Source organism: Ptychodera flava, chromosome 11, assembly GCF_041260155.1.
Source record: "Ptychodera flava strain L36383 chromosome 11, AS_Pfla_20210202, whole genome shotgun sequence".
Lineage (NCBI taxonomy): Eukaryota > Metazoa > Hemichordata > Enteropneusta > Ptychoderidae > Ptychodera > Ptychodera flava.
In genome coordinates, this window is record NC_091938.1 from 6,504,023 (window position 1) to 6,518,199 (window position 14,177).

The 14,177-nt window shown below is 37.5% G+C and overlaps 1 protein-coding gene across 1 annotated transcript; it reads left to right on the plus strand.

Annotated features, from left to right (window-relative positions):
* The first annotated feature begins 3,920 nt into the window (after positions 1-3,920).
* On the plus strand, positions 3,921-8,301 carry LOC139144607 (uncharacterized). The gene is made up of 5 exons (XM_070715318.1): positions 3,921-3,981; positions 4,739-4,824; positions 5,121-5,244; positions 6,598-6,639; positions 7,174-8,301. The coding sequence occupies exons 1-5, from the start codon at positions 3,934-3,936 to the stop codon at positions 7,552-7,554; spliced, it is 681 nt and encodes a 226-aa protein (XP_070571419.1). The 5' UTR covers positions 3,921-3,933; the 3' UTR covers positions 7,555-8,301.
* The last annotated feature ends 5,876 nt before the right edge of the window (positions 8,302-14,177 follow it).

The following is a 14,177-nucleotide window of genomic DNA, read 5'->3' on the forward strand; positions in this document are numbered from 1 at the left end:
TCACTTCGTACTGAAGTAGGCCCCGATATCAGCTCATTGAGAAATGTGGTGTCATTCATTTGTTGATAACCAAAGTAAAGTTTGTTCATTTTACACATCACTCTATTATTTTTGAAGTCATGAACTTTATTGATATTCAACTACAAAGAACACTGTCCTCTGAGTCTAAATTTGCAGTAACGTCGTTCTTTTACCACCTCTCCGTGAATTTGAACTGCTTGTAAAACTTGGCAACCAGTCTCTGTGTGTGTCACCATTGAAACGGATAGCTGCTGTAAAGATATAAACATACTACATAGTAAATTAGTTTACAGACATCTTGCTGTGTCACCTGCTGTTTTAGTCTGTCTGATGTTGGCGCAAAGCTGTAAAGTTGACAACTAAAGGGTAAATTCGCCAGCAAACTGACAAACCTAATTAGGTAGTGTATCAATATCCAGCTGTATCTCATCGTCAAAATCATTGGTAACTGTACAGTAATATTTAGGGACCGTTCAGTTTTTACGGCGGGGGGGGGGCCGGCAAAATTCAGGGGTGGGGGGTCATCGTAATTTTGGAATCCGCAAAGGGGGGGTCATCGCTTTTTCACTGGTAGGAAAGGGGGGTCACCACATTTTCATAAACATAATACCAACAATAAAGTTCACTTTATGCCATGGCCATGATCGACCCTCTTTACCGGCGGGCCGCCTTCGGCGGCCCACTACAATAAATATACATTATGTATTACCCATGACCCTCTTAACGGGCAGACGCCTTTGGCGGCCCACTCCAATTAGGTTTACTTCACGCAATGGCCATGATTGACCCTCTTTACCGGCGCGCCGCCGCAGGCGGCCCACTACAATAAATTGACTTTATGTAATACCCCACGGCAATCTTACCGTAAAATTCCCAATTGAAGCCGCGCCTGTATTAGAACATTTTTGAGGGACCCCTGGGATCACACACTGAATAATGGCAATGGCTGCGCACCTTCAGCGGCCCTGTCCAGTAAAGTCTACTTTATGCAATAGCCATGATCGACCCTCTTTACCGGCGTGCCACCTTTGGTGGTCCACTAGAATAAAGTTGACTTTATGTAATGGCCCATGACCCTCTTAACTGGAGGGCTGCCTTTGGCGAACCACTCCAATAAAGTTTACTTTATACAATGTCCATGGACATGAGTTGTCTATGGAAATGAAGTTAAAAATTGCCTTACAGTCGTCCTAATTAACAGATGTTACAATGGATGTGGCTGAGAAGTTTGTGCACTGGCATCTCTGCTACACGAATAAAGTGCGCCGCGTACCGGAGTTCAAATCCAAACCATTCGGGTAAATTTGACATATGGGTTTTGGTTATTTTTCAGGGGGGTTATCCATTTTTTTTCGTCTGACAAAGGGGGGGGTCATCTTTTTTTCACAAAAAATGCAGGGGGTCTATATTTTTTTGAACACCGGCGACAAGATTTTGCCCCCCCCCCCCAGGCCGTAAAAACTGAACGCCCCTTACATCGTTTGCTTTAAAAGTGTGCCCTAAACCCTCCTTTGCAGTGGAATGGCCAAACAGCGGAATAATATTAAGAAGTGATATTGTGGTCATCACTCCTTAGCAACAAACTTTTTATCGGTACAGCGATGAGCAAGCAAGGTCGATTTCAGTTGATTTCGTCGCTAATTTTGGAACGACCGTAGGAAAACAGTCATAACTAAAGCATGCATGTATGATAAAGGGGTTATTACACGAAGTTTGGGCGATACCGCGTCGTATACTCGTGATGTGTCCACATTTTGACTCGTTGCTTCGCAACTCGTCAAAATACGGACACATCACTCGAATACGACGCGGTATCGCCCAACTTCAAGTAATAACCCCTAAGAACTAGAGTCAGGACTGACGGTCGATTGCCAATGATACAAATGCACAGTACACATACACAGGCTGTGTTGGCTTTTAACTTATTCATACAGCCTGAGTATTAATATGCAGCTGTCTAAGGGTATACTGACATTTTGATGTATACGAAATACAACTGAAAACAAAATATGTGTACATAATATGTCTACATAATACATATGTAGACTGTATTTACAACCTGAATGCTGAATATTTCACCATAATAAGATGTAAAAACAAGATGAAACAAAAAGCATAAATTCGAAAAAAAGTATCAAAACTTCATGTTTTTAATATTGTTTGCTTAAGGGTGTACGATCAGAAAAAATTGCAGCTTTTGTTATACTTTTGCATTACGGATTTTTGAATTCTGCTATATTAGAATAATCATATAATAAAGAAAATAGAAGGGGCCACTATGCTTGCTTTTCTACAAACTTGGATCAAAACTCACTGGTTTACACAAATCATTTACAATCAATATATAAAGCGATTCATTTAAAGTTCATGCCGTGAATGAAATGTTTACATCGTACAATAACAAAACAGTCAAAAATTGAATTGTAAAGATTCTACTTTCAATGAATAAAACTGTGTGAATAAATTGATTTCTTTCATTTTTAATTTGATATTTTTCATCAAATTTGCAGTAGTACACCAAAATTTCAAAGATTTAAAGTTTTCTTTGATGGAATATTTCGGCCTACCAATATTGTCAATTTTGTACAACTTTTATAGATAGAGTCTACGTCATATATTTCTTGTACTTTTTATAATTTTATTTTCGGTAGGTCACCGTGCTTAGTTTGTCATAATTTGACGAAGTGTAATCATTTATGATTATCATTTTAAGTGCCTTTCAACGGGTTTCAATGAGCCTGCCGGATTTGGATTAACACAAGTCAGTTTAGACTTATAAATCCGAAACGTCCACTGATGCATTTAAAATTGAATCATTTCAAGAAAATCCCTAAGGAATATAGGTCAACAAACTTCTGACAACATATCTAAAACCTCTGCAGAATATTTATGAGTCCGTCAAAACAGGTAGTGTTGAACATCTTCGAGTAGAACTGTGCATGCAATGCATGTTTATTTTTTCTCATATATTCCTAATAAATATTGGCCTTTATGATCATACAGATGGGGGATTTAAAACATTTTTATGGTATTGAGGAGGATCTGAAAAAATAAGATTTCAATCGCGCGATAAGTAGCCAAAATACCCCAGCATCAATGGCATTGAAGTCAAATCTGTACACAAACAATATCATATGGATTTGAGACCATTTAAAAACTCAACTCCATGTACAGTATCGCAGGTACAGGCTGCTATAGTAACTACATTGATCTCTTGTGCCCTTTGCCCTTTTTCGCCGTTATTTGTGAACTCAGCCTCATTTCTATTGAATTTGTACAAATAAGAGACACGAAATAAACGTGAGCGGCTAAGGACTTAGACACACCAGAGGATAGTCATACCGACAAACGCTGTCATCATAGTATGTCCCACATTCATTGGAAATCTTAGCTTTGGATTGTATTCAATAGAAGACACAATAGTGTCATTTGTTTAATTCCAGCTAACCGTGCAAAGTAGATCTCTTCTGTCTATGTTTAAACCAAATGAATTTATCTTCCAGGGCCTTTTACGTCATTCATGGATGGATTGTGCCATTGTTATTTGTTGTACCTTCTGCTTTGCGTCGGTCGGCCAGCTATATCCGATCACAGAAGTAAGATTATATGTCTTGTTCATTACACATTATCTGGGTTATACAGGCTTGTCAATCTTTATCGGAATGCATCATTTATAGAACAGTATGACTACATATGATGGAATTCCCTTCCATTCATGTTATTAGGTTAATTTGATTTCGGCGTTATATGTTTTTTCCATCTTCGGGAAATTTTACGAATGGATACTAATATATGACAAAACGGGCATTGTATCAAATTCAACATGTGCATTCCAATGACGTTTTCATCGCTCATATTTCTAATGTTTGTTGTTGTTGTTTTTTTCTTCCAAGCTGTTTGGTGCCAGACAACATGGAACACTTTATGGCAATTGTTATTCCAGCTGCCTGCCTGACTCTGGTACGGTTATTTCAATTAAAATTGGCACATTGTTTCCTTATTATTGTCATTATTCGCTGCCTTTTGAATGACAATAATATTGTGATTTCGACGCATCAAAAGAACTAATATCACTAACTTACCGAGAAATTTAATATTGCGCGACCACTGTCGTCAATTACATGTAATTTTTAGATGTAAAAACATACATTGTCGACAGGGCCAAACGACTGCGAATTTCTCCTTAAAATGGATGAAATGTATTTCCGAATGAAAAGTTGTTTTGAAACATGCTAGCTAAAAATTCAACACCAGATGGCGCATTAAATCACGACCTCAAACAATTTTGATTATATATAGTATATAGTATACGAAAACGAAGATGAAAAAGCTGCTCAGTCACCCAAAGTCATCGATGTCTCAATAGTACTTCACATTGCAAAGTTTTTATATTGAAAAACCTGGATTTTATTTGATGTGGACAATGTCGCACAATATGCAATCCGTGTTTCAAAAATCAAAGGTAATTAACATAATTCTTGCGCAGCACGCATATTTAGTCATCTATTCACACAGTAGACTAAACTTGGAAATAATCAGTGGCATGTCTATTTGACTAAGAATTCATTTCGACATAAATGACTGTCAGTTTATAAAGGAATTTTACAATATGAAAGGAACTTGAACTAGATGTCGACTTGATCGTGACCACGAACGGTTTCATGATGAAATAATCCTTTGACGCTTAACATTTTAACATACGTTTGTGTCCCTGCAGGCAAGCCTCATTTTGATAATGTTCATGTGCTACAAATTTGACCATCTGGTTTTTACCCACGGATCTGGTTTATGGTACATACTGAGGTGTGTTTCAATACCTTTTCTTGCAGTTAACTATTGCAGTAGCATTTGAACCGGCGGAAAAAGACATACACATTCGGAACAGGCAAAACTTGGTGAAAATACGACTGTTGCCTTTGTAAAGATGCCGATAATACAACACGGAAACATATATTACTGCGACGTTAAAATTTGATTTTTACATCAATGATACTGAAGCAAATCAATACGTCATGGATGTATTTATTTTAAAAGATTTCATCTTTATACAAAAACTTTGGTAGCAACGTTAAATAAGGAATTAACTTTTACATTAATAGGGACGAGTTCTGTCGCATAAGCTTGATAGTGCCAACGTTCGCCGTAACCTGGATAATTGGTTTACAAGATGTAACAGGAAATATGTACTACGGATACACCTACGCCTTTGCATGTTTTATTGTTGTAAGTACAGTATAGTGTTTGAATTGTGAGTTTACAATGCATGTTCTGTGACGGAAATCCAATCTCCGTACAGAGATTGTAGCGCCGTGGGAAATTATAACCTAGCTGGGAGTCTCAGCAGTAGCCACATTAATCTCTGCTGCAGGCGACGGTTTTCACCAACTTTTTGGGTATTGCGCGTTTTCCATGATATAGATTTTCTGTCTTTTTTATATATAATACTTCGAAAAAAAATAGATAAATGAATAGTACACTCTAGTTTGAATATCGATACTCGATTCCGTGAACACTTGCAAAACATAGACCTTGCTCTAGGTTACAGGGATGTAAATTGATGATTCAAAATGTATGCCCAAACGGCTGTCAACTTTGCAGATGCAATTGCCTAAGTTTTAGCAGATTATTTATATTTTTATTAGTGTATTAATGTATTATTTATACCAGTGTGTAGAAAGTGTGATCCCTAGCTGGATTGCTCTTATCCGTTTACTATTTCCGCCACGTTTATATAGCCATTTGGGCGCGCGCAGGACTGAAAGAAGTCCGAGTTTGAAATATAAAATTTGCCTGCAGCAGAGATTGGTGGCGGCGCGCGGTCAACGACTCGGAGACCCTCTAGCTTGGTTCGAATTATCCACGCTGCTGCCCCACTGCGCTTCAATCTCTGTGTGGAGTAAAATAATCGCAATCATACCAATCCATAATCCAATGACAGTAGGTCAGAATTCGCAAGACAATAGTTGTAAACATAGACACAAAACAGCACAGAACAGACAGTAAATAGACGGTACACAAACAAAGTCACAATTATGAAAGAAAGATGTATGGACCTCTGGCCAGAAGACCAAGAAGTGATGTCAGGTGTTTCGAAAATAGTAAGCGCATCCTGCTCCACATGTGGCACCCGCCATATATCAAGAGAGATTGACGGAAATCATGTGCTCAAAAGAATAGCCTGAGAAAATTCCGTTCCCGAGTTTCTGATCTTTGCTTGCCCTCTAGGAAACATTTGCATTGAAAATTAACCATAACGCAGACAATATCAACGATAATTTTATTCATTCAAATGAAAAGGGGATTTTGATTTCATTGAATGTTTCTATGACAAATCGTATCGCCTCATGTCGTGTGTTATTCAAATATACCTTCTTAAGGATATACATTTAAGTCTAGAGTCAACACATCCCTGTAAGCCACGCTTTTTATTGTATTCACTGAAATATGCTTTATTCAGTAACACATTAAGCTTTGAATTGCGGCGTTAATTTAGCTTCGCTACACTTGTTCTCATTCGCATACAACTTCCCACCTCGCATCTTGAATTAGATGTTTTATTGTATATTTATTTACAAGGGCTCGGTCTGCTATCTCGCCTTCTTTGCGACGAACAAAGTTGTGAGTACCATAAATGTATAATACCGTTTCTCAAGTTTGAGCACGAGAGATATATGAGATCTCTGTGCCTCAGGGACCGGGTTTCCAAAAATTAACAATGCCGTAATTCTCTACAGCGGTATAGCTTGAAAGTTGAAGAGAAAATTAAGTTTACATGGTCTTGTTTATTGTGGATATCAAAAATTACTTGTAGAGTAGAGATGAATACAATTACCAGTAAATTCGAGAAAATTTGCATCTTCACTCAAGAACTTTCAGCCTTGACCCCTGATTTGGATAATTGATCGTTGAACAAAATATACATTATTTACAACATTTCGAGGTTTGTTTGTTGAGCATAATGATGATCGATATTAAAACCTAGACAATCTGAAAATATGGGGGAAGAAGTGAGTGAACCTGTGAGGTTTTAGGAGGGAGAGACAATCCTGTCGGACTGATGCCTTGAAAGTAAGATGTATTAGATTAATTGCATTATGTGATTAACAGATGTCCTTGAGGGCAACAGGTGATGTTACGTGTTCTTGCTTTTAGGTTTTGAGATCAATCCGATCCCGTTTCTATGGTAATGGCGACGACGATCCTGATGAGATATCCTTTAGTCCTTATGGAAGTGACGACGAAGAAGACGAATACATCGACACAATTCCCGCCAGAAGCCGCCCAAGCAGCAACGTGCCCACAAGTAGTAAGGCATCGGTCTGCGTCCTGGAAATGCAGAGCTTGTCGCGGCGCACTACTCCCGGAGAAGTTACCATTGCAGAACACGGTGAATCTTCGGGGGAGTCCTCGACACGTCTCAGCGGGCAGGCACGTGTTAGTCGTGATGTAACCCCTGTGCTGGAAGAATCCAGCGAAGAAGACGATGTTGATCATGTTGTCGGGAGTACGTTGTTTTACAAACCCGCAAACTAGCTCCAGTGCATGGTCGTTAGTTTGAGCAATAACGTTCCTCTGTGTGAGGTCATTTGAAGACGAGTTGGTGTAGTTCACGAGTATTTCTTAACAACGTGTATCAATCACTTGCAACGATAGCACAGTTTTTTTTTTCATTTTTACTTGTTTACATACCTACCCAATTAAAATGGAATTAAGCATATTTTTGCCCATACATAGCTTGTATTTACAATCTTTTTGTGATTTACAATCATAGATATAGCTCAAATTTATGTTATCGAGTTATTTGTATTTATAGAAAGTAATTTACAAGAAACATTTTCGTTTTTTGAATTATTTACCGCTAAATGTTTTTAAGAACACGGTTAACACAAGAGTGATTTGCACGTGATTTGCAGTATAATTGTATGCAAACTGAGTACTAAATAAATGGCACCTCAATGAAGTATCATTTCTTAGTTTAACCAATCAGATGTAATTAATCAATGACGATAACGTTCATGTGAAATCATATCATGTCTTGCAATGTACAATGCACCATACAAAATAGGTCAACAATTTCGATTGCATCGACACATAAGATAGAATGCGCTTCGGTAACAAATATTCGAACTCTCAAACTTTTACAATATCCTTCTATTGACCCACGTGTGGGGTCATTTTGAAGTGTATAGAGAAAATAAAGTTTTCACCTGTTCAGTTTTGCGAATATCGAAAACTTTATATTCTCCATAGAGATAACACAGGGACGGCGGCTATTTTGAAGTTGAAATATCGGCAAATATTGAGTAATTTGTTTCTGTTGTACCAAAATTTGCAAAATTATCTCCGATTTTTGAGTTTGAAAGCGAATGTTAAAAAGTTTGCTGTTCATATTCGTGGCACATATAACATTAAGTGAACAAGATCTTGCTCATTGCAGATCACTATCTCTATATTCACATTGCACAAGGTTTCGTTCGCACAAACAATAATTGCACTATGAATTCATTGCAGAAGATGATAAATATACAGTAATATTTGTAGTATTTGTAGTGGATGTGTTGCATGGTTTTTGTAAAACTACTGACTTTTATTTCGCGTTCGTTACTTATACCGTATCTGTCTCCTCAGAACTTTCTTTGAACAGGATCATTATAAAGCACTTTAGGTGTCTAATTTATTCACTTTTATTTAAAACGAAGTTAGTGTTATAGGCATATAAGATTTATCTCCAGCACACCATGGTGTCAAACTGCATCGTGTCGTGTGTCCATGGATTACAAAGCCTGGTATGAAATGCTGTCGTGTTATCACTGACTATTACCATTCGTTTAGCCTGACGTAGAAAGGGTGCACACGTGATGCAATGCCGATGTTTACTTTTCACTGGTTTGAAGCATTTCTTTACATAACTTTTCATACCCAATTAAGTCGCAGAGAGCTTTTGAGTTTCATAACTCTTGAAATCATATGTTCTTCTTGGAGTTTGTTGTCGTCTTATTTCACAAATTAAGCTCCGCTCTTGTGATTTTACAAGTGACAGGCGCAACAACTGGAACAAAGCCGAACTTATCTGATCGTCAGGTTGTGAAACATCGTCAGCTTTTATGTATGGGGTCTGCTCAGACACATTAACATATATGACAATATTATTTAAAAAGGCATTGCTATAGATTTGATATCTAGCTCACTTCGATTTCACTTTATGTGTGAATTCCCCGCTTGAAGATCCGACAACACTAAATTACTTAGCGGATAATTTCGTCAACCTTGGCTAAGTTAGAATTTGTGACAAGCATGAGAGTCATATACTTCATCAACGGTAATATCATTAAATTTATTATACGATAACACTACATGTTGATTTCATACCGATTCCCTTCCGATAGTAGCCTATAAATCAAAAGTTACATGTAAACTGTATTCTCGTTTTCCCCTGATATTGTCCGATAGTAGAGTACGTGATCAGTTATGTACTGAGTTGACATAGACCATTCTAGTATAAGACTAAAACTTTTAAGTTTTAGGTTAAGATTATGAGGGAGAGGAAGTGGCAGATGGCCGACAACTTGATTTGTCCGATATTACATCATACTAGTTTATTGATGGAGCACATGCAGCAATCTGATTGATCGAGAATTGAAAATAATATATTTGCGATATTGCACGGTTGTAAACGCGAGCTATCAGCTAGAAAAACATCCTGTTTTTGGCGTTTCATGGCAGATTTTCAATATATTGATATAATGTAAATCACCTCAGCAACATGTAAACCAGTCGGTTTTGACCAGTTCACTTTGTTTACACACCTGCCAATCGCTCGTGCATATATGCCGTGAACTGGTCAAAATCTCGAGGTATACCATCGCATTGCTTAATTATCAGATGGAATGGATAGTTTCATATAAATATTCTGAGCTAGATTCAAATATTATGTACCCCAGACAGTTCAAAATATAAAGCAAAAACTACACCATTTTTGATGAATGGGGCGAGGTTAGGGTAAAATATTTTGGCAAAAACCTGATTTAAAAACGTTTATCTGCATTTTCTGCCAAAAAGTGCCTCTTTGGAATCAAAAGTCATTCTTGAATCAAAAACAAGAGTTACTTTTATCAATATTTGCCTAAATCGAAAGTTTACTTGAGGTGAAAAAGGGGTAACCGTTCAAAATTGAGGTACATGTATACTTTTCCTGTGGCAGAAACCCCCCGGAATACGCCATAGAATATAATGTCAGATGTGTTTATCTCTTTTTCGAGGCTAACAGCTTTACGATAACCTCCTTATATACTTTGTTACATTCAATAGTTTATTAAAGCACTACAAAAACATACAGCAACTAGTGTCAATTTATTGTTTGTGTCTTACTAGCAGTCTTCACGAGCTTTTCTTTTATTTAGTTTCATAAAGATATCGACTTCATTTGAATATAAATTGATTAAATCCTTCATCAAGTACTTACCTTAAACATTACATCCTTTTTACATTAGACTGTCATATAACACACTGGATCATATCTTGTATACTTGATTCCGCAGCAGAATATAAGTTCCATTTACAATTTCAAGATAAAATCTTTGACATTTATATTCGCTCATGTCCAAAACATAGCGAACGACGGGTAATGTACAGAACTTGTAGTCTAGGTTCTATAAATGTCTGAGTTGCGACGGACAAAGGATGTGCGTAAATAAACAGACTTGGTTCAAGGTCGTGACTTTTTTTTGCAGTAAAGTTGTTTCCAACCACCCGTAGCATATATCACATCCTTCAATGTTAAATTGTTTGAGTTTTATTAGCGCTAGTTCTCGCTTTGATAGCGAACGTGGAGATAATTGAGTATGTTCAGGGTGATGTGGTGACGTCATACTGGTTTTTATCATTAAGCAGCTCTGCGTCCTAGTGTTCACTCAGCTAAAGGAGTCATAGAAAATGGAAAAAGTCTTACTACTAAAACAAACGTAAATACATGATAAGCTAAAGGTCATATGTTTTTGTGACTAAAACGGGACCACCGTCTTATCTCCGTTCTGACGTTGGAAAGCTTCAACAGCGCCTTTGACGACATGAATTCTTTTCAAAATAGTCCCTCATTTTCACCGATGATGGATACGCCGAACACGTACAGACGCCCTTCCACTTTGAGCGATCCCAGTGTTTAACGTTTGTGTACAGGTATCCCGGCGCTTGCCGAGGTTCCTCGTATTCGAACAATTTCTGCACGTCTTCCATACACAACTTCACGTCGATTTCATCGCTCTGACATATCTGTTGAGATGGATGAAACATAGTTTGCTTACCACTGCTAGAGACTTTGCGAAGTATACAGGCCGAGTAGTGCAAAATTAATGACAGCAAGTTTCATACACAGAAAAATCGCGGACGGACAAATATAAAACGAGATACATCGTTATATGAACACAAGATTGCGATTGGCATTTTAGAGTTGAGGGATAGCCAGGTGATTAATCTCAAATAAAAACTTTCGTTCTCGTCTGAGAACTAACTGAAGATGAAAACAATTGTATCTTTTGCCCACGCTGTGCCCGTCACTGCAAATTAAAGTAGTTTGTATGAATCCGATATGAATGTATACCGAATAATAGCTCGTCAACGTAACAATGCGTATTTACAGTTACTTGGAAACGGAGGATGTCCTTAGTTTACGAGTGTTAACTTTTTAAGTTGTTGGACAACCTGTTATCGGCAGAGTTGCTTTTCACTTTGTCAGACAGAATAGTGAGTGAAGTTTTACGTGTTTTGATACACACAGCTGTTTTGTCAACACATTATATGGTCTCACCTTTAAGTTTCCGTTGCCCAGCCGATTTATTTTGTGTACAAAAACTATGCTTCTCGTTCTATCAATTTGTCTATTTTTCTGTCCATAGGATACGTATAATAATCTCACATTGTTTCCAATACATCTCTGATCTAACGCTTCTTGGGGCTCATTTTGAAGCTCTTGGAGTGACAAAGATTTTCACCATCTTAGTTTTATAGGAAATCAATAATCTTATATTTCCCTAAAGAGTTAACACAGGGATGGCGGCCACTTTGAATTTCTAATATCGGTAATGGTACTCACTTCATTTCTCTCGTGCCAAATTCTTTAAGGTGAGCCCTGATTGCTTTTATTGATTTGAAAAGAAAATGGCAGTTTCATTGAGGAAAGTTTGAGCGGAAGTTTAAGCCTCTCCCTCGTTACCGGTCTCGCAGTGTTTTTTGTAGCGGGCTTTGGAGATCGACCTCTATCAGTAGCCACAATGGACACCTTTCTCTTCAGGACACTTATCAGGCAATCCATCGTTATAATCTGTGAAGAAGTGGAATGTTACGATCCTTTTCAATGACAGCCAGACGTGAACGTCATAATCTACTTGAAGTGACGTCACGCTCTTGGTCACCAGTACCATGCAATCAATGTCAACCAATTTGTTATTGACTATGGTGTATCATCTTATTTGAACAAAGCGGTCTTGTTTAGAAAAGGATATAACACATATTTCTCTATTGAGCAGGATCACAAAAAATATACAAGCTACATTAGTGTACGCTAGTCAGTCAGTACTGCAGTTAGCTACTTGAGGCAATAGCATTGTTTCGATAAAAGTAATATTATATATCTGTAAAAATGCCGCCGCTTGAGAATTATAAACTACATATCGTTATTGCAAGGAATTGCTATCAGTCGTTAAAATATGACAGTTTGTCATGGTAACAATATCTCCGGACATGTCAGAGTATGGTATTTCATTGATCCATTGACCAATCTACTGTCAAATTACTGTATTTGGATGTATTAAATTAACGAATGATCTGTAGATCATCGGCGCTCGACTGCGTCAAACTCCAGTATTTGGCATTTTGAATGCTTGAGATGAGTGTGTATGCATTGAAATGAGATTATGTCAAAAATGCTGTGAGCTGCCTACGTATTTACGCCAGCTGTAGAACTGTTTTAATCAACATGAACAATGAACAGTTTTCCTCGGTTGACTTTGTGTCACAAAAAGGTGACTTTAGAAACTCAAGATACTCGCCAACACTCTGCCCATGTACCAAGTAGACGATCAAGTACACAAACCTTAGCAAACCCACCTTCAACTTCAAGAGAAAGAGAGATCAGTTTGACTTTTTTGAACACCAAACCGGACTGTGACATTACTTTCTCTTTAGATTGACCTTGTGTGAAACTAGAGTTAACGAAATATGTGACTCTCTGCTGACTTCCATTCGTTGACCAGTATGAAATGAATCATAGATTACTCAAAGTAAATAATTAAATATCTTGTCGTCGTGACATAAATTTAAGAAACTGACTAAAACAAATAAAACGACAAGAAGCTCAGCCTAATTCAATTAAACTTAAAGCCATTAAACGAACGTACCTCATGTGACCGCAAACGCACCTTTCACGTAAGTTTTCCATACACACTACGATTATTCCTTATATTGTAAACCACAGTTATACTGCTAGTCGGTGGCACAGTTTTAAGAATACACATGGGAAGACTTCGCGAAAATGGATTCAAGAGTTCTTGAGGAAAAAGGTCAGCACTTTCTTACAAAGTTCAACTTTTGAAGAGAGGGTAACTTTGCGTGTAGTCAGCCATATACGGAAGAGCCACCCACATTCGTGAACATTTCTCGAACGTTACCGATTTCTCGTGAGTCACTAATCGAGTTTTTTCCCAGGAATCTTTCTTTTGGACTGAGTGTAATTTCCTTGGGTTTTATAAAATCCAAGACGGCACACAGTCTATTCAAGGATTTCTGTACTTCGCTATGACAGAGCTTGAAAGTATCGAACAGATTTCCTCAGTCCCATCAAAAAACGCTCTAAGGCTGCATTCTCAAATGCTGGATGGGGCTGAAAGAATTCGAGGGCGGCTTGAAAATAATTTTTGGGCAGTGGAGTGGACATTTGGAAAGTTTGCAATGGGTATGGGTGATATTAAAAGCGCTTTCTTCCTTTTTTATTCTTAGATTCCACAGTTTACTGAGTAATAAAAATAAAGAAAAAATAAAAAACATTATAATACGATCCAATGGCTCTTATATTAATAATAATTAAACAAATTCTGGATGTAATTTTAGCATTTCATGACTGTTATTTTGGATTAAAAAAGTAAAATAGTATGAATTTGCATAAG